The sequence below is a fragment of the Cydia fagiglandana genome, chromosome 21 (assembly GCF_963556715.1).
Source record: "Cydia fagiglandana chromosome 21, ilCydFagi1.1, whole genome shotgun sequence".
Taxonomy (NCBI): domain Eukaryota; kingdom Metazoa; phylum Arthropoda; class Insecta; order Lepidoptera; family Tortricidae; genus Cydia; species Cydia fagiglandana.
The window spans coordinates 1,614,252-1,637,070 of NC_085952.1; the positions used below are offsets into that span (position 1 = coordinate 1,614,252).

Sequence of the window (22,819 nt, forward strand, 5' to 3'; positions counted from 1 at the left end):
GAATATCGCGAAAATTCCCCGCTACTGTTGCGCGGTCAGTTAAAATGTATCTTTAAGTAATTTAAGTTATTTTACAAATGTTACTTGGTATTTAGAAAATTACGCAATTGAATAGTAGAGACAAGGATATTGGATAACCATATTGTAATAATATTTTATTTTATTTGTTTTGTTTTATTTGTTAGGAAAACTTACAGCTAGAATAACAAGTTAGGTGATAACATAGAAACAAAGATTTTGGCTCAAAATACAAAAAAAGGCCGGTCCAGACGGGGAAATGTGATTAATTTCTCATTTCATTTGTGTCATCTACCGGCCACATGTATAAAATTAAATCACCAATTTTAGATTTATGGCGACAACCGAGCTCTTAAATAAACAACTTGCCCACAAACCTGCATACTAACATAGAAATTTGTTAGTTTCGCATCCGCACCTCCTGATTTGATCGGTAACGTCACATCACAATCTTACAATTGAATCAACCACTTTTCTCGTCACATTCATATAAATCGAAATCGGTTGTGACCCCTTTATAATTATGACTTGGGTAGTAATTGCAATAACTTACCTACTTATCGATATCATTTTATCGACATATACCCGTGACTATTTTTTCTTTGCTATTCCTGGTATCATTTTATTTGTCAAACTCATGTTAATTTAGTTCGCGAGTTTCTGGAGGCGACCTTAGTCTAGTGACTTCCAGCCGTATTCGAACAATGAGATACGTCAAATACTAGATATTGAAACGATATGGATTAGATATGTCAGTGTCAAACAAGTGTCAAAATTGACATTTCTTCAAACAAAAACGTCACTTTTGACACTTGTTTATCACTGACATATCTATTCCATATCTTTTCAATATCTAGTATTTGACGTATCTCATTGTTCGAATACGGCTGTTCATCGATTCGAATCCTGATTTTTTGACTTTCGCTCGATAGAAAAAATCACGAACATAGGTCTAAAACAGACTTTAAAAATTCGTATATCAATTGATGCCCAAAAGCTTAAGGCCCCCCCCCACATCTGGCGTCTTTCGAGCGTCGGCGTCTACAATTCTATGGCCGACGTCGACGCAGCGTCGACGCAACTGCGCAGCGACGTCATTTTCCATAGCGTTGGACCGACGCCGACAGACGCCGACGCTCGAAAGACGCCAGATGTGGGGGGCTGGGGGGGCCCTTAAATATGAAAATTGCTTCTAAAAATGCGCAATTTTAATTTTTGTGGAAACTTATTGTGACGTATTCTGCTGCTCTACTATTGTAACGAGGTTTATTTAGGTTTTATATTTGAATATTATTTATTTTCTTTTAGATCCTTGTCACTGTAAATAACTGGATACGTTACCATAACAGTCTGAAAATCATCCTCATCATTACATTACCAACACCTATTATTGTAAATTTTACCTGTAAATATTTTTGTGCTTCGTTTAAACAATCGTGTTAGGCCCACTTGCACCATTCCACTAACCCGGGGTTAACCGGTTAAACCTGGCATTACCCTGGTTACCAGTATAATTAGACACTAGGTTAACGGTTTAACCGTTTAATCCCGGGTTAGTGGAATGGCGCAAGTGGGCCTTAGTGATTAGCGTGACCATCATACTTATTTTACTTTTTCTTGCTAAAACTTACAACTAATTAAAATTCAAAAACTTGATATCCGCGGTCCCGAGCACGTGCATCCATCTTGCTTACGTATACGCTAAGTTAGAGTGAGAGAAGAACACGAACCTACGGGGCCTTAAACCTTCAAGACAAAAGAATCATTAACCTTTGTCACACCTCAAACAACCTATTGTACATACGCACGGTACGCGAATGCAGTCCTTATTAGGATGGTGATAAGGACTATGTGTTCTGACAAATATGGTGTGTGACGTTTCTTATCTGTTCCTGTGTCAAATTTGGTGACGCCGCCATTTTGGATTTGGTCTGCGGCGGAACAAACAAAAGGCTTTGTTTTGGATGGTTCAAAGTTGAATAAAAATAAGAATAAGTAATATTTATTTGAAAGAAAAAAAATCTTGGTCTTCCTTTTATTTCTGACACTATGTTATTTAACAAAAAATAATCCTTACAATGAATCCTTTCGATCGGTATGATAAAACTTCAGGATATTTTTTTTTCTCGTGTAGCGGGTTCGATTCCTGGTTCAACCATGTAATTATGTATTTAAAAATCTATGAATGCAGTTTAAATTGTTTTTTAAATTAAAATACCGTCTTCTTTGAGCAAAATATCCTATCTACGATATTTAAGGTACTTTCCCTTGATGTCCATAGTCTTAATTGTGACGGGACGCCCTGTAGGCCTGTATACAGAAGGGAAAATGACGATTACGTACGTTTGTAATATGCAAAGTCCTTTTTAGGGTTCCGTAGCCAAAGGGTAAAACGGGACCCTATTACTAAGACTCCGCTGTCCGTCCGTCCGTCCGTCCGTCTGTCACCAGGCTGTATCTCACGAACCGTGATAGCTAGACAATTGAAATTTTCACAAATGATGTATTTCGGTTGCCGCTATAACAACAGATACTAAAAAGTACGGAACCCTAGGTGGGCGAGTCCGACTCGCACTTGTCCGGTTTTTTTGGTTAATATAGCGGTACATCAAATTATTTAAAATATCCAGAGAGGAAAAGAGATACAACCGTTCCTACTACGTTTGCGTGGAGAAGCGTTCGTCCCGTTTCCTCTTAAAATTATATGATGACTTGGGTATTTTTCCATAACTACCTATAATAAAGCACCTGCGTAATTTGAATGACTACAATTTACAAACAATTTGTGGAAATTCATCACGAATCTAGAATAATCCAAGCTCAGTGCTATCGTTAATTGAACTAGGTACTAATGAAATTATTTAAATGAATTCGGCAATTAATGATAACCTGTCATTGGGGTTGACAGTATTGTTGATCATGCTGCGAGTAATAAACATATTAACAACAGAGTTTTAAAGTTTGGATGCCACTTTAGGCATAGTATATCAAAATTTGTATAGTACATACCTAGGATGTACTATACAATATACATATTTATTTGAGTTACTTGTGACGAGATACTTAGAAGTATCTTAACTTAAATAATAAATAATATTATAGGACATTTTTACACAAACTGACTAAGCCCCACAGTATCATACCTTCCTGGCCGGTTTCGACCACGGCGACTGTATAGTACTGATTACTGAGAGCGACGTTCGTGAGCTCTCAGGTGGCTGACATAACCGATTTTGGCAGTAAATGTACGGCCACATTCACTGCATGTCAGCACCCCTCCGACAAAATTGTAATTGATGACCGCAGGTGGTCGGGCCTTTAACTCGTCGCGCTTCGCGTCGAGTTCCACTCGCCTCTGCTCTTCGAAGGCTTGCACTTTGGTACTCACTGTATGCCTCCACTTTGGCCGATCTTGTGCCAAAGTCTCCCAGTGCGATGGCTCAATGTCACATCTCCGCATGTGGCGCTTCAGCACATCTTTGTAGCGCAAAAGTTGGCCGCCCTGTTTCCGCTTGCCATTTTGCAGCTCAGAGTAAAAGATGCACTTAGCCACTCTGTCGTTAGACATACGGCAGACATGACCACACCATCGCAGCTGTCGCCCCACAGTAAGCTAAGCTCAAGACGGCAATGTTGTGGGTGGGTAGGTACTCAGACAACGATATATATAATATATTAATACTTAAATACATAGAGAAAACAACCATGACTCAGGAGCACATATCAGTATCATCATACAAATAAATGCCCTTACCAGGATTCGAACCCGGGACCATCGGCTTGATAAGCAGGGTCACTACCCACTAGGCCAGACCGGTCGGTACTTAACTTTAAACCTTTATTTGCCAGATTGCACGTTGGTATATAATCATAAAAAATAATCAAATATAATTTATTATCAGGCAACTAAGGCCCATAGATACATATCTTACAAACTAACATACATACACACACAGTGTAAAAAGTAACAGTGTACCGACGCCTTTGAGTTTGCGTAAATTACGACACCGCACAAGAACACAGTAGGGGCGCCACAGACTTTTACACACTAACACAAACATACTAAACATTTCAAATAAGACACGCTATCCCTGTTAGTACCGAGCTACTAACAATAGCGATGTATGTAGCTCGGGTGCGCACGTATATTTACATTTCCTAAATACTTAGTGCCGAGACATGGAGCTTGAAAAGTCGCGACAGGGCAAAAATTGATGCTTTTGAGATGTGGTGTTGGCGAAGGCTCCTACGCATACCCTGGACGGCTATGAGAACCAACAAGTCTATCCTAGAGGAGCTGAAGATTACCACACGGCTCTCTACAAAATGTCAAGAACGCGCCCTCAGCTTCTTTGGTCATATCATGCGGTCTAAAAAGCACGACCTAGAAAGGCAAATTATCTTGGGCCAAATAGAGGGCAAGCGAGCGCGAGGAAAAGCACCCACGAGATGGTCTGATGTTGTGAAGAGAGTGGTTGGCGGCAACATGCAGTGCGTGACCCATATGGCTTATGATCGCACACTGTGGAGACGTAGCATACATGGTCGCGATCCTCAGCAATGAGGGACCGAGGAAGAAGAAGAACAGAGAAATACTTAGTAATTATAAAGGTCTCTGCCCACTACACCAGTCCTTAACGGTCCGTCCATGGCACGTGACGGGTATGGGTGACGGAACGGGCTAGTGGTCATAGTCTCATACTTTTTAATACAAAGAATATCTTTTTGCCAGACACGTTCATAGCACGGTCATGGTATGATACGGTGTAGTGGGCAGAGACCTTAATAGGTATTTATATTCTATGTGAGTTAATTCTGACTTCCTCTAATTTTTAGGGTTCCGTACCCAAAGGGTAAAACGGGACCCTATTACTAAGACTTCGCTGTCCGTCCGTCCGTCCGTCCGTCCGTCTGTCTGTCACCAGGCTGTATCTCACGAACCGTGATAGCTAGACAGTTGAAATTTTCACAGATGATGTATTTCTGTTGCCGCTATAGCAACAAATACTAAAAACAGAATAAAATAAAGATTTAAATGGGGCTCCCATACAACAAACGTGATTTTTGACCAAAGTTAAGCAACGTCGGGCGTGGTCAGTACTTGGATGGGTGACCGTTTTCTTTTTGCATTTTTTTCCGTTTTTTTTTTTGCTTTATGGTACGGAACCCTTCGTGCGCGAGTCCGACTCGCACTTGCCCGGTTTTTTTATATATTAAGAACGGGTCACTCATCAAGTATTTTAAGTCGAAAAACGCTCGACATGTTTCACTCCGTACCGAGGAGTGTCATCAGGAGCTTTTTAATATGTCTGTGTCTCACGGAAGATTTGTTATTAAAATCTTCTAATTTTTATTTGTTGTTTTGTGGTTTTCAAATAATATGCTATGGCCTTAGGTATTACCGTGACACGTAGATAAAAGGTATAATTTGTTGATAAAATACAGTAAAGATTTACTAAACTAGTGAGAAACCACAGATGAATGACTCACTGTATCTTCTACGAACGTGTAATGATAATATTAACTATTATACATACATATGTGTCAGTTTCAACATTTGGTTTTTCTAGTCATCGTTAGATATTAACAGAATTATCACGTTCAGAGATGAGTAAGTCGTGTTGCGATTATGTTTTACTTATTTCTAATGAAATTTATATTATTATACACAGAGGAGATTAAGATGAATTTAGTCTAACACAATATTTATATAATACGGATTATATAAAGGATTCATGGTTTATAACATTTCATAAATATATATATGCATATTTGGAACTAAACCCGGACTAACCTAACTTAAAAAAGTTATTTGTGCAACTAGAGAGCAAATTTAGTTTTTGTTTCGAGTGCAAACGTTTAATACCCGAGCACGTAAAACTCTAATAGAAACATGAGCGTGCCGAGTGATTTTAATGTAGAATCTTGACCATAGCGAGGGACTTAAAAGCAAGAGATTTAAATAACTTGTAACGTTAATTTGCGACCCTTAGACGTGAAGATACCTACACTTTAAAAGTGGAGTACTTAATTCAAACTCTTGCATAAGGCATTTTTAAAATATTGTGCTCATTATTGCAATTAATGGCCCGATTCGAATAATGCTTATAATATGTCACACCGATTACGATAGCGATCTAGTGTCAAAAGTGACATTTCTTCAACCAAAAACGTCACTTTTGACACTGACAGATCAGAGGGGCGGGGCTACCGCGAAAACCCAAATTCGCAAATTGCGGGGATTTTTCTCTGTCACTCTAATTTTCGCGGTTATAGCCCAGTATCGTATTGGTGTGACAACTTATACGCATTGTTCGAATTGGGCCGTAAAAACAATAAAAAAAACAGATCTGCACTAAATGCATCAGTGCAAAAACGCAACACGTGTCTCGGTCTGTAAACGACCTAGCATTTCATCTGATTTGCCTTCGTGAGGAAACCTGACCATTTACTATTATTTACCCACGCAAAAACCAACTTTAACTCAACCCAGTAAGTCTCAATTTAGAACGACAAAATATAGTCATTTACAAATTTAAAATGAACTCTGGACAATTGAAAAGAGGCTTTCTTTGTATGGACATAAGGTTCAGGTTGACGGTAGAGTGTAGTTGGTACGGAATAGAACGTAAAGTGCTCAGTTTCGTAAGAGAGTCGTCCCTGTGAGCAGGTTTAAGTAATGTAGCTTTATTTCTAAAAGGAAATAAGTACAAATTAAGTAGTTATAATGTACTCGCTCTTTTCTATTCATATGGAGAAATTGTTTGCAATAGTTTTGAATGTATTGAATAGGGTAGGTCAATTAGGGTTGCCATACGTCAGGATTTTTCCTGACGTATCAGGATTTTTGGTCCTCTTGTCAGGATTGCGGGGAGACTTAGCGAGTATCAGGATTTTCATAGAAATCTCAAATAACTACTAAATGCTAGATAAAAGTTTGAAGTCAAAATGAGAACGTATAGTTTTAAAATGAGCACGAAACTCCGTTTTGCGCAGCGACGCCATTTTCCATAGCGCTGACTAGACGCCGACGCTCAAAAGACGCTAGTGTGGGGTGTCTCTTAAGCGTGAAGAGATAACAAACATACATGCATTTATAATATTAGTAGGAATTACTCGTATAAACTTATAATTAATATATTGTTTGTTCTCCAGCTACGGTCTCCTGGGTGCGTCAGGCTGCGGCAAGACCACGCTGCTGTCCTGCATCGTGGGGCGCCGCAAGATGAACAGCGGCGAGATCTGGGTGCTGGGCGGCAAGCCCGGGACTAAAGGTAAGCTTTACACATCTATTCATCCTGGAGTTTTTTTTAAAGGAAAATGAACATTTAAAATTTACAAACATGATATTACTAAAAGAAGTTATTAACTAGCTTAAATTTAAAATAGGCCCTTGAGGCATTGTACCAAGGATGCGGCGGCATTTCTTTTCTGTATCGCAATGCTGATAAGTTGTGCGAGGTAGCCGCCAACTCTTTCACCCAGACGCTTCGCGATTTATATAAAATATCACTCTTGAGAACTGTCACATCCTATTGTACATAAATAAAGCAGCAACAGTCTCAGGAAAAACCCCGTTGACAATTATCAAATAGAGAAAATTTAATATTAAAAAAAAAATGTTGATTTGTTACTAATCTTAGTTCTCAATGCGATTTGAGACGTCAGAGCCGTTAAATAAGCCTAGTAGAACTGAACTGAAGCATGTAAAACAATGAATTAAGTATATGATGAAAATACGTATTTACCGTAATAGGGTAAGTTTTGGTTGTACGTTAGTGGGCCTATATACGAGTATGCGACATAAAATAGTAGAAATAAAATAAAATGAAACTAAAAAACATGGCAACTATTTAGTTGCCATGTTTCAGCATTTTACGTCAAAAATGTGACAGTTACGTAGGAAGTGGCGCCCTCAATAATTTTCTACAATTTCTTGTCAGACTCTCAGAGCTGTTGAAGCAGAGTGATTTTGAATCTCACCCGAATCATTTTCTATATTTCTTTCTTAGACCCACTTGCACCATTCCACTAACCCAGGACTAAGCGTGTCAAATTGTACTGGTAACCATGGTAACGCCAGGTTTAACCGGTTAACCCCGGGTTAGTGGAGTGGTGCAAGTGGGCCTTAAAGTCACCTGTTAATGACATTTCTTTTCCCCAGGCTCAGGCGTCCCAGGCAAGCGCGTGGGCTACATGCCCCAGGAGATCGCGCTGTACGGCGAGTTCACCATCCGGGAGACGATGATGTACTTCGGCTGGATCTTCGGCATGGAGACCAGGGAGATTGTGGAGCGGCTGCGCTTCCTTCTCGAGTTCCTCGACCTACCTAGTGAGAACCGCATGGTGAAGAATCTCAGGTAAGATTCTTCTTTTTTACGCGACTAGGAAGATCTGCCAGCATACCAGCAACAACGCATACCGGTTATTTCTTTACCTAATACGTACTATTGGTAAACATAACAGTAACTAAAAGATAACAAATTATGAGGCCAAATTATCATGTTCTTTTTTTCATATTGGTGAGCAATAAAGAATATTTATACTGTATTGTACCTGCGTCTAAGAAGGCCCGGGCCTTCTTACCTAAGTTATTTTATTATTTCATACTTTTATAAGTACGAATTCAGGGTTTTTCCTCAGCAGCTCGAACAAGGGTACTTTGCTGCTTAAAAACAATGAGCTAAATGCGATTTTGTTCACCGAGTCAGACAGAATGACATTAAGTGACCTTTACATTTGAATGTCATTTCTACATAGATAATGGGCCTAATACAAGTTCGAAATACTTGGATTCTATTTGCTGTCACCTCTATATGTATTACTATAAATAATACGTGAGTAAGTAGGATGTAGGCACTTTTGTTACCTATCATAAACCGAAGACGTGTGTATTTCTGTTAGCATTCCTAGGTCCTCAAACACAAACACTGACATAACAAAACAAACAAACTGCAAAACCTCGCGTTACTCATAACGACGCGCATTAGGCTTAATAGTTAGGTACGTATAAAGAAAGATTGCTTGGCACTTTGCCCGTTAAGGCGAAGTAGGTGAAGAGTTAGGTAAAATAGCGTTAGGAAATGTCAACGTACTTGGGATATATATTTGATATTCACCAGACACTTTCCGGTGAAGGAAAACATCGTTAGGCAACCAGAATTCCTTTAAGGCCTAGTTTCCCCCTGGGTTGAGAGGATAGAAGGCTAGGTTTTCGTAAAAACTAGTGACTACGCAAATTCTCCGGAGAAGTTGCCAAGCGGACCCCAGGCCCAGGCTCCCATGACATGAGCAGTCGCAAAAAGCCGGGACAACGCCAGAACTTCAAAATATTTCCTATAATTTTAAGAACTCGCCCGAATTTTATAGGACTCGCTATATGATTTGCGTGAACTGCCTTATTAGGGGCATTCCACGAGACTGTAGCTTACATAACGCAATTCTTCTAATACTTCTGGAAATGCCGAGTAAGCGATATTGGGTCAGGTAATATTTCATGACTTGGCTAACAAATTGGCAGTATATTCTCGAGATTCACGTATTTTATTGAGGTAGCTGCCATACAAGGCAAAAGCGTTATGTAAGCGACAGTCTCGTGGAATGCCCCATTAGAGAGAAATCGGAATAATTTAACTTTTTTGGAGTTAATTAAACTAGGTAATTATTATTACCTCCTTCGGTGTCCAAGTCTGGGATCGAACCAGCATTCGCATTCGCGGCACATGCCTCAACCACTCTGACCGAAAACCGAGAAAACCATCGAGTTTAATTCTTTCAAACGTTTTGCAAGGTCAAAGTCTAACGGATGTCGCCTTAAATAATTTACATTCACACGAGTCCATATTTGTTGTGTGTAGCTGTGTGCAATGTGCATGTGCAGGCGTTGCACTTGACAACATGTTATTCTTTATGCTAGCAAACATGAAAACATCCTTCAGTGCAATGTACAGTCGCCATCAGATATACCGGAGCGGCTAGGGCGCTCACAAATATCTGAACACGCCGCTATTCGTTAAATTATCTTTTAGTGAAAGCCTTTGTTTTATCCTTTTGTGTAAAATACTGTCTTTTTTATAAAGAAATAAATATATCTAATCTGTTAGGGTGTTAGAGTGCGTGTTCAGATAATGTGAACACCTTGGCCGCTCCGATATATCTGATGGGGACTGTACGTGCCTTTGTTATGGTTATTATATACACTTAACTGAAACTGTTATTGAGAAGTTATTAGTCCTTAACTACAACGCAACATCTAACCCACTTTTTCGTAAAAGCTAAGCTGCAATTAGTTAATTTATGTTTTGTCCCTTTTTTACAAATATATAGGTCAAAATGATAGATTAAGGCAAACGATTAATAGCCATGAGGTTTGTAGCGCGTTTATGAACAGAAAAACGCCATGGAAGTTTTCTTGTGGGCAATTTGAATTAACAACTGTGTAACAAACAATAAGTGATGCTAAAAACACAAACACTACTTATATGTGTAACATACGAGTGTTTACGTTTTATTAAATAAGTATAATGTGATTACCACGGACTTCTCAAAACGCGTAGATTCTTCTCCAAAACAAAATGACGACATATCACCTAAATAAGAGTTGTTAATTCTTAGTAAATTTTATACTATTTCTGTAATAGTTAGTCGCGAATTCCGCTTGGGAAATACGAAATACCTTATTGATTAGTATGGGGATGGTAAATGGTAATGAAGGTTTATATATGTAGGTATGTCAACATATTTTCGTTGTTCTATTTTTATTGGGAACTAGCTGACGTAATAGTAGATACAAATAATTTTAAAAATTAGGCGCCCGCTTATTGCACCTGAACTTATATTATATGTATATCTTAAGCAAAACATTGTGAAAAAACCGGCCAAGTGTGAGTCGGACTCGCGCACGAAGGGTTCCTTACCATTACGCAATAAACGGCAAAAAAAATCACATTTGTTTTATGGGAACCCCACTTATATAAATATTTATTTTATTCTGTTTTTAGTATTTGTTGTTATAGCGGCAACAGAAATACATCATCTGTGAAAATTTCAACTGTCTAGCTATCACGGTTCAGACAGACAGACGGACAGCGGAGTCTTAGTAATAGGGTCCCGTCCCGTTTTACCCTTTAAGTACGGAACCCTAAAAAGTACAGCGACAAAAGCTTGTACCAAAAATGAAATTTTTGCCATAAACTTATTTGAAAATTATCTGTGTCACGTTGCTAACTCCACTCAGCGATAATAGCAGGCGTGGCTCACTCCGCGATTTCGTCGCTTTGCTACAGGTAGCTAAAAGTAAATCCGTTCCTACCCCAATTTTGGGGAAAGCCATAAGCCGCGCGTGGCGCTGTCGACACCTAGCGACCATATCTGTGCTGATCGTAACAGACGCGTTTTGTGAGTCTTCTGTACCCAGTACTAATATTTGTTCTGTGATAACTGATAATAGTAAGAAAACCTCCATTGGAAAGATCAATGTTGTCACATAAGGGTCATACTGTCGAAGGTCTCTTACGTTTCCTCATACGTGCAGAGCCTTGACGTACGATAAACAAGCTTAGTAAATATGTATAATATGGTAATACCATGTTATATGTCACTGTTGGCGAAATGTCTCCTTCGCCGTGACATTGACCTCGACATCACTAATATGTCGCTATCTATTCACCGTCTGTCTGTCTGTCACCAGGCTAGGCTATCTCACGAACCGTTGACATTTTCACAGATGATGTATTTCTGTTGCCGCTATAACAACACAAATAAGTACTAAAAATATGATTGTACAGTCGCCATCAGATATATAGGAAGGGCTAAGGTGCTCATAAATATCTGAACACGCCTCTATTGTCAAGGCACTAGAGTGCGTGTTCAGATTTTGTGAACATCTTGGCCGCTCCGATATATCTGATGGCGACTATAGTAAAGTCGGGGTCATAAGAAAACATTACCATAACATTACGTAACGTTACCATGGAGATCTGTCCACAACGTTACCATGGAGATCTGTCCACAACGTGACACTTTTTCGTGCATGCTACCGGTGTTCATCGAAAGACGTTATCACGTCAAAAAGTACGGAACCCTCGGTGAGCGAGTCAGACTCGCACTTAGTCGGTTTTTTTAACAACTGTCCACTTTCATCATACATGGAATCCGAGCACAATAATAGCTCAATCGCACGAGATGACCCAAAGCGACGGGAGGGAAAGTGCTGACGTAACGATAAGATGAAGGTTTAATAATTGATATATAATTTAATAATACTATTATACGGAAGTTCTACCGTGGTTCTACCATTCATTGATCTCTTCAAAGTTCAAACTGAGGCTACAGAATAAATACATAATTCCATTATTTCGTTGGCGCACTGATTACATGAAGTTACCATTAAGGCTCCTCTTCACGTTGGGCCAACGCCAACGCCAACGAGGGACGCAGCCATGCGGTAGAATGAGATAGCAATATCACTTGCTCCCTCTAACGCATAAATGCGACCCTCGTTGGCGTTGGCGTTGGCGCAACGTGAAGAGGAGCCATTAAAGATACCCACAGTCAAGTGCTAGTGGGGACTCAAGTGCTTATGTGATTGACGTAAAAATGTACAGAATGCGAAATGTCAAGGCGAAGCCAATAAACGTGCTGTATGTAAATACCATCCTACCATCGTCAGTCGTCAGCATTGCTAAATGACCATTCGAAAACCTTATTGACGGGGCATAAGATCCACCGATGGGCAGTAAATTAAAGGTATCTGTGAGTGCAGTCCGTGATGCAGTCGACGTATAAAATATGTTTACATTTTTCGCCTTATTACAAAGCAGTATTGTTTTTTTTTATTGTTTTGTTAAATACCTAATCGTGATTTCGTTTGAAGACCTATTCTTAACTTAGTAGGTACCTACTAAAATAACATGCAACATTTGCTTTTCCTTAATTTGCTAACTTCAACGCGATTTCATTGTCACTTCAGGGACCTTACCATGATGTCCTTCTAGCGATTCTGTTTATACATATAACTTATATTTATATAGCTCCGTCCTTTAGCGATTCAGTTTAGGTCCTAAACAGAATCGCAATAAGGACATCATGGTAAGGCCCTAATCTTGTGTTAAAGACACGAAATTTGGCACACAATTGGCACTTACATATATCCGCATGCTTAACTCATACCACACTGACACAGACACACACAGACACACGCACACAAGTTTATATATATATTTATATATTGGTTGATTTTATTCTACTTACTAGTATGCATAGAATGACACTTATTTTATGTTATCCGTATTCTACTCTTGTTGAATTTATTGTAATTGTTAAGCCTAGCAAAGCACGGTAATTTTGTTAAACTGCGACCAACCGATCTCAAGGGTCCAGTCTGAAAACCAGCGCTAGGCCCTCTGCTTGGAGTGCTTGGCATATGCTGAGATTGGAGCCCATTGCCCAATCATTCGTATATTATTATAATTACCTATCTTTCTAATTAATTTGTACCTATTTTAGTATTTAAGTTTTATATATTGTACTTAGTTGATAAGGTATTTTTTGTGGCAATAAATATTTTTCTGATTCTGATTCTGATTCTTAAAACGGAATTACGGAAACATTGAAATGTACCGCAAAATCTATAATTCGATTATAACGCTACGTCTTACGTAGGCGAACAACGCGCGAACGCGGCGCGGCGCGGCGCGGCGAAAGCGGCCGCCGCCGCGCCGCGCCGCGCCGCGCCGCCTGACATTCGCGTGCAAATCGCGCCGCACCGCGTTCGCAACGAGATCGCTTACGTAGGACACTTCTATGGGCATCAAAGGATTGATTTCGCCGCGCCGCGCCGCGCCGCGTTCGCGCGTTGTTCGCCTACGTAAGACGTAGCGTAAGATTACCATCAAGTATTCAAGTATTCAAGTAGTTTATTTGCATTCATGTTGTACATAAAGATCTTATGAAATAGAAGTTTCAAACATGAGCCCCGTTAGGGCATGGCAATCCTTATTAGTAACTTAAGCTAACTTAAACTAATGTGTTTTTTTTACACTAGGTAACAACTGTAACAAGCTTATTAGTTATTGTACATAAAAATGACATTTCATAATTTGTCGTTTAAATATTCATTCACAGAATAATAGGTTTTTGTTATAAGCATTTGTTTTAGTTTATTTGAAAAATCACCAATTACATAAGTATCGGCTCGCTCGACTCGATTAATTTCCACGCTTTATAATCGACTCACGGACTGAGATCCGAATACAATGGTATTTCGATTCGATTCATTGTCTTTGGAATGCGTAACGCTGATCAACCGACTTGATCGGATACTTTAGAGTTGATAATTGTTTATAAATACGTATTAAATAATTATTAATAATAGAGAGAGATTAACAGACATCGTAAATTTTATAGCATTTTCGGTGCAGCGGAGTGGTGTTAACCAAAATATATAATTTCAACCCTAATGATGAATTAGCGTTAATTACGTTAATGTTAACCTTAATTTACCATTTCAGTTGTACTAATTAATCTTAATTAATACATTTACTAAAGATAAAGAATAGTCATATTACGATGCGCTTATGAACGTCAAATAAAGCTACGCTGGCTCTAACACTACACACTCGAGTAGATTTAAATCCCTCCTCCATTGAAGTAGGGTATCCCAATATTGGAGCGGCAAAAACTCCGCGGGACACATCTTTTCAATACATTACACCTTCTAATTAAAATACATTTAATAAAAAAAATACTGTAGAACTCATGAAATAACATTCTATACCTACTTTTAGTCATACATACTCATTGATCCATTTTGTTTCCAGTGGCGGTCAACAGCGCCGTGTCTCCTTCGCCGTAGCCCTCATGCACGACCCAGAGCTGTTAATCCTTGATGAGCCAACAGTGGGAGTGGACCCGCTGCTGCGTCAGTCCATCTGGACGCATCTCGTTCGCATCACCAGCTCGGGAGACAAGACTGTCATCATCACCACCCATTATATTGAGGAGGCGCGGCAGGCGCATTGTGTAAGTCCAACTAATAGGCATAACTTTTAAGTTACCAAGCGTAGATGCCCTATATTTTAGCAGCTATGGCTCTAAAGCACTCGACCCAGGGTTAATCCTTGACGAGCCAACAGCGGGAGTGGACCCGCTGCTGCGTCAGTCCATCTGGACGCATCTTGTTCGCATCACCAGCTCGGGAGACAAGACTGTCATCATCACCACCCATTATATTGAGGAGGCGCGGCATGCGCATTGTGTAAGTCCAACTAATAGGCATAACTTTTAAGTTACCAAGCGTAGATGCCCTATATTTTAGCAGCTATGGCTCTAAAGCACTCGACCCAGGGTTAATCCTTGATGAGCCAACAGTGGGCATGGACCCGCTGCTGCGTCAGTCGATCTGGACGCATCTTGTTCGCATCACCAGCTCGGGAGACAAGACTGTCATCATCACCACCCATTATATTGAGGAGGCGCGGCAGGCGCATTGTGTAAGTCCAACTAATAGGCATAACTTTTAAGTTACCAAGCGTAGATGCACTATATTTTAGCAACTATGGCTCTAAAGCACTCGACCCAGGGTTAATCCTTGATGAGCCAACAGTGGGTGTGGTCCCGCTGCTGCGTCAGTCCATCTGGACGCATCTTGTTCGCATCACCAGCTCGGGAGATAAGACTGTCATCATCACCACCCATTATATTGAGGAGGCGCGGCAGGCGCATTGTGTAAGTCCAACTTGTACAACTCTATGTTATTGGAAGTAAATTCCCTATAGTATCAGCAGTTCTGATACTTCTGACTCTCATGCATGAACCAGAAGTCCCAATACTTGACGTATCAACAGCGGGAGTGGACTGCGTTTCGCTAAGTTTCTGTGTGGTTATGGCTCCTCTACACGATGGGCCAACGCCGGCCACTCCAAGGGACGCATTTATGCGTTAGAGGGAGCAAGTGATATTGATATTTCATTCTACCGCATGGCTGCGTCCCTTGGAGTGGCCGGCGTTGGCCATTTGTCCCATTGTGTAATGGAGTCCTTTAAGGCGTGGGCACTAGAATCCCTGGCCGAGAGTCTTACCCCGAAAAGAAATTGTTGTTTAATATATATCTGTTTGTTCCGCAGATCGGTCTGATGCGTAGCGGCCGCCTGTTAGCCGAGGAGTCTCCTCAGGCGCTCCTCACGATGTACAACTGTATATCGCTGGAGGATGTCTTCCTTAAGCTGTCGAGAAAGCAAGGTAAATACATACAAATATTCGGAGTACCTAATGCAGCTTTTTTCAAGCAAATTGTTAATTGTAAGTGGTATTGGGACCGGCGGTGAAAGACGACAACTAGCTGTGTATTAAGAAAACGGCGGTAGAATTATCGGGCTCATTTAGACGACGCGAGAACTCGCATGCGAGTTCCAGTAGGTAATCATTACATTGCGGGTTTTGATGGGTGGGTTGAATTGGACGTAATCAACAGTCCGCAATGTAACTAAAATCGCATGCGAGTTCGCGCGCCGCGCCGTCTAAATCAGCCGTTAATAACACAGGTACCTATAAAAAATGTGTCATATCTTTATACAATATATAATCACAACCAAATGTTGAAAATGTTCATCTAAATACAGGCAGCAGGTAGGTTTTGCAGGTAGGTATTTTGTCAGATTTCCTTGCACAACATCGTCTCTTACACCGTGTTTTCCTAATAGTTCATTCAGGCTGTTGACTTAACCAATACTATTTTCATAGATAAATATACAGGGTGATTCAGGAGACGTGAGCAGGACTAACACCGCGCATTTTGTAAATTATAAGCAACTATTTCGTATCAGTATTAGTGAGATTAACGTTAATTTTCTACTCGTGTTGAAAAAAAAATTTTATTTACGACATGCATGGTCACCCTAAAATTAGAATACGAAACTACCGATATTCTGTGTCAAATTGAATGTCATCACGGTCTGGTTACTTTTGAAAACTCGTATCTCACTCAAGTTTGTCAGTTTATTTTCTTCGTAATCAAAATGCTGTCATTACGGTTAAAGAGGTTTTATGTTTATTAATTAGGTCTTGTAGGGTTAGCCATGATTGTAGAGAGTTAAATTTGCCCTCACCAAAAAGTTCAAAATAGGAAAAAGTGTCGTTGTTTCACCTAAATACGACGGTGATCGATCAATTATCAGTAACTGAGTGTGCAGGATTAGTCCTGCTCACGTCTCATGAATCACCCTGTATACGTACTTACGTATTACATTGTGCGAAAATTAAACAATAAACAATTTAAATTTTATTACCGTCTTCCGTGAATCTGCAAAAACTTTTTTTCATCACACTTGCTCGGAAAAGATGTATTTACACGTAGGGCTTGCGGGCGGGAAATTGAAATTTTCGCCCTAGGGCGGAAAAAATCTTTTCCGAGCAAGTGTGATGAAAAACACTTATTTACACGTAGGGCTTGCGGGCGGGAAATTGAAATTTTCGCCCTAGGGCGGAAAAGTGTTTTATACAGAAGTTTGTGTTTATTAATTCTCCTTTTTTTCCTTACAAGTGTGATGAAAAACATTGTGTGTGCCACGGGCGGTATAGTACATTGTGTATTAAGGGCGGGAAATAAGAAATTACGAACGAGTGTCAATTTTAAGCCCGACGCTTCGCGTCGGGCTTAAAATTGACACTCGTTCGTAATTTCTTATTTCCCGCCCTTAATACACAATGTACTATTGGGTGTGTCTGACGTACTCGTTTACGCAAACTAGCTAATAACGTCATAGTTTAGCATTGTCTTCCTGATTGTCTTCGTGCTAATTGTTCTTATACGTTGTCAAACCCGTCCTGGGCAATGTCAATAATATACCTGCTACAGTCAACTCAACAGGTTATTTCTTATTTCTAGTCGGATTATTAACAAGAAAACACTTTTGTCTTTTGAAAAATTTATGTGCTTGTGGGCCCGATTCGGATTTTGAAATAGACATCTATTAGATATCTTTTAGACATCACCAAGATACGACAACGATATGTTTAAGATCTAACCTGTCAAATTCGACATTTGCGCGATTCTGGAGATACTCTTGAACTACATATTTCCACAGGATATGAGTTAGAGATCCAATTCACATCTAATAGATATCTTACTCTCGGCGCGATTCGGGAAGTGAATTAGAGATTCATTAGACATGAAGTAGTAAAGATATGTGACGTTCCACGGCAAAAGGTACCATTGCCCTGGCTGAATATTGGAGCGGCGTTAATAATTAGAATATAATAGAATAGAATGTTTTTATTCGTGACAAAACTTAATAGATAAAACAACAGGTAATACTACCACGGTCACGAAGCGTAAGCGCTAACCGCCATAAGGTACTAGTACAGTCATTATATCCAAAAAACCGACCCTACCCGTGAATAATTAGTTCTTGGATTTTTTTTTCGTAGGTCCCTCGGGGGGGTCACTGGGAGTGTAAATTCAAAAAGTAGGCTTAATCAGGCTCCTGCGTATATTCGAAAAATGGTTTTTTTCCAAAGAAACGGTTTTTCTTCAATAACTCGGCCATTTTTGATTTTACAGTAAAACCGTAAGGACAAAAACTGTAGGAAATTTGATTCTCTACAAGTTAGTCCAGTCATTATATCCAAAAAACCGACCTTTCCCATGAATAATCAGTTCTTGGATTTTTTTTCGTACGTCCCTCGGGGGAATCACTGGGAGTGTAAATTCAAAAAGTAGACTGAATCAGGGTCCTGTGTATATTCGAAAAACGGTTTTCTTGAATAACTCGGTCATTTTTGATTTTACAGTAAAACCGTGAGGACAAAAATTGTTCAGAATTTGATTCTCTACAACTTCGTTTCCCTTCATTTATGCCGTAAAGCGTGGAACATAGGAGATAATGATAATATTTTGAATTTGTCGCGTTTTTCAGGTTTAATTTCTAAAATATCGATTTTGGGGGAAAGAAGGTGGGAACCAAAATTGTTCAGAATTTGATTCTCTACAAGTTTAGTCCTCTTCATTTATGTCGTAAAGTTGAAAATAAACGAGATGTTGAAAATATTTTGAATTTGTCGCTTTTTTCAAATTTTATTTCCAAACTATCGATCCTAGAAGAAAAATTGTGAGGACCCAACTTGTAGAGAATCAAATTTTCTAAAATTTTTGTCCTCGCGTTTTTACTGTAAAATCAAAAATGACCGAGTTATTCAAGAAAAACCGTTTTTGGAATATACACAGGACCCTGATTCAGTCTACTTTTTGAATTTACACTCCCAGTGATTCCCCCGAGGGACGTACAAAAAAATCCAAGAACTGATTATTCACGGGAAGGGTCGGTTTTTTTGATATAATGACTGGACTAACTTGTAGAGAATCAAATTTCCTACAGTTTTTGTCCTTACGGTTTTACTTTAAAATCAAAAATGGCCGAGTAATTGAAGAAAAACCGTTTTTTTTGGAAAAAAACCATTTTTTGAATATACGCAGGAGCCTGATTAAGCCTACTTTTTGAATTTACACTCTCAGTGACCCCCCCGAGGGACCTACGAAAAAAAAATCCAAGAACTAATTATTCACGGGTCAAAATCTATAATGACTGTACTATACCTTTTGCCGTGGAACGTCTAACTCTAACGTAAAAGTGATATTGCCCAAATTGCTCTGCAAAAGAGAACTAGTTGATATCTAAACTATAACGTATCTAGAATGGATCTAGTACGTGTCGTCTCTTGTAAATGTCTTGAAGTTCGAATAGGTACGGCAGTGTTTTTTGGGTGCGGCTTATAGGTACTCTTTTTTGCTGTACAAGTAACATAGCGTCGGTAAATCAAGGTAATTGAATATAATTCGCGTTAGACCCGTCTATAATGTGAGTTAATAAGTAACATAGCTTCAAACATTTTAGTGTTTGATGTTAAAGTTTTGTCGGATAATAATTTATAAGTTATTTATATGCATTTATTTTTTTATATTATGGCTTGTGATCACAGCACAAATTATATGTTCAATACAATACAATACAATACTCTTTATATCTCTTCAATGAATTTTATCGAACTTTTTCGTGTATTTATGTCCGTTCTTGAAATTTGAATAATAAAACATTTTTTTTATTTTCTTGTTTGGCTTGACCCGGATAAAATATTCACCAAAGGTACGTAAGGTACCCGGATAAAATATGCCACCCTCGAATACACTAAAGAGATGTTAAAATCATTTATTTACATACAAGATATATACAGTTGTACTACTAAATGAAATTAATAACTAGCTTAAATCTAAAATAGGCCCTTGAGGCATTGTACCAAGGATGCTGGCCGCATTTCCTCTCTGTATCGCAATGCTGATACGTTTTGCAAGTAAGCCGCCAGCTCTTCGGTCACCCCAGACGCTTCGCGATTTCTGCGAACAACTTGTGCTCGCTGGGACCCCATGTACCAGTGGCGGCGCGTCCATAAAACTCGGCTCCCACCGGCTTGCCTGTTTTTAGGGTTCCGTACCCAAAGGGTAAAACGGGACCCTATTACTAAGACTTCGCTGTCCGTCCGTCCGTCCGTCCGTCCGTCCGTCCGTCCGTCCGTCCGTCTGTCACCAGGCTGTATCTCACGAACCGTGATAGCTAGACAGTTGAAATTTTCACAGATGATGTATTTCTGTTGCCGCTATAACAACAAATACTAAAAACAGAATAAAATAAAGATTTAAATGGGGCTCCCATACAACAAACGTGATTTTTGACCAAAGTTAAGCAACGTCGGGAGGGGTCAGTACTTGGATGGGTGACCGTTTTCTTTTTCTTTTTTTTGTTTTTTTTTTTTCTTTTTGCATTATGGTACGGAACCCTTCGTGCGCGAGTCCGACTCGCACTTGCCCGGTTTTTTTTGGACGTTTGAGCTGCAGAGTTAGTTGTAAAGGCAATATGTAAGTCAAAGTGGGCGGCTTGCCTATGGATATGTTTGACGCGCCGCCACTGCCATGTACCTAGAGTTTCAACTCCAAAAGGTACAAAATGGTACTCTCTACCGAGGCTCTTATATTTATTAAAGAGATATATATATATACTTATATAAGAGATATATACTTATATAGTTCGCATTCAAAATTATCCACCACAGTCCAATTGTTTCAATATTTAAAGTACCTATTATCTGTTTTTGTTAAGCAATGCTACTTTTGACAATCTGCCGTATTCGAACTTCAAGATATTCACAAGAAACGACGCGTACTAGATCCATTCTAGATACGTTATAGTTTAGATATCAACTAGTTCTCTTTTGCAGCGCAATTCGGGCAACCAATGTCACTTAATTTTACGTTAGATAGCGTAAGATATCTATAAGATGTGACTTGGATCTCTAAGTCATATCCTGATGAAATCGTTTAAGAGTATCTCCAGAATCGCGCAAATGTCAAATTTGACAGGTTAGATCTTAAACATATCGTTATCGCATCTTGGTGATGTCTAAAAGATATCTATTTCAAAATCCGAATCGGGCCCAATGATGATTATCAATAAAGATTGTTACTGTTAGTTTAAGTACTTTAAGTATACTTGTGTATTCTTAAAGTAAACTTACCGGTTACCTGTGCTCGTATGCAACGCAGTAGGAACAGTCGCCATGATATATCGGGGCGGTCAAGGCGCTCCCAAATATCTGAACACGCCTCTATTGTCAAGGCGTTAGAGTGCGTGTTCAGATATTGTGAACACCTTGGCCGCTCCGATATATCTGATGACGACTGTACAGTGGCGTTCAAAAGTGCAAGGAGATGTTTCAACCGTAATATTAAGGCATTACGGTCGACATCTATCTATGCACTTTTGAACGCCACTGTAGGTACATGCAACTTGGTAATTTTCCACGTATAACATCGATCGCATGTCAAGAATATGAAAAATCATCTGAATGCACATTAATCATCGAATAATACCTGTAATCTTGCCAAACGAACAATATTTATACTATACAAGACTCGGCCCGCGACTTCGTCCGCGTAGGTCGTCAAACTGCCCCCCCACTCCTTTAGTACTCTCGTAAATTGCAAACCCTTTTACACCCCCTTAGGGGATGAAATCCGGCATATAAAGTATCCCATGTTCTTTTCAAAGTTTATAGAGTCCTGGTACGCTAAGAGTTTACACACTTTGAGCAGAGGTGCAGAGTTAGCTTGGTCTAACTCTATGTGTGCGAAATGTTCATCTAAATTCGTTCAGGTTTCGTGTTGAGAAGTAGAGCGAGCCAGGGTCTAACTTCGCCGGTTATCGCATCCCGGGCAATAACTCGTAGTTAAGGGCGATGTGTAATGAACCCTTATAAACATCAGCTGCCGCTCCGTTGGTGGGTTGAGTCACCTAAACACGTAAAACATATTAACCAATTAAGGTGACAGTCCATTTCCAACGACAGCTGCACTACTGTTCATTTTACTATGGAAATTGACAATGACAGCGACGCGTTCAGTACCGGTAGTGCAGCTGCGGTTAGAAATGGAATGTTACCATTAATGTCATGGAAGTTTGTTCCTAGCCCTCAGTCTAAAGGAAGTCCAAGTCAATTTAACAAAACATACAAACTTGCAATTTATAATATTCGTAGGATTCTTGTTACTATTTATTATAATTGTAAAGTGTGTAACTAGGTATAGGAGGAAATATTTGTTTAGGATATTAACACGTTTCTTAGCATTCCGAAGTGTAAACGAATAATTTGCAAACGTGACGTTTTGCAATCATGGCGATCTTTATCTGAGTGTATCAATATATGTTACGTGTAGGTAATTTTTGCATGAGTTATATTACTATGATGAAGTATTTGA

General features: G+C 39.4%; 1 protein-coding gene across 1 annotated transcript in view; it reads left to right on the forward strand.

Moving 5' to 3' along the window:
* LOC134675073 (ABC transporter G family member 23) overlaps positions 1 to 22,819 on the forward strand; it is a 137,850-nt gene that overhangs the window by 96,213 nt on the left and 18,818 nt on the right. Inside the window, exons 5-8 of the mRNA XM_063533235.1 lie at positions 7,174 to 7,292; positions 8,183 to 8,378; positions 14,838 to 15,039; positions 16,143 to 16,257. Of these exons, the coding sequence (XP_063389305.1) occupies positions 7,174 to 7,292; positions 8,183 to 8,378; positions 14,838 to 15,039; positions 16,143 to 16,257 (632 nt within the window). The remainder of the gene's footprint in view (positions 1 to 7,173; positions 7,293 to 8,182; positions 8,379 to 14,837; positions 15,040 to 16,142; positions 16,258 to 22,819) is intronic.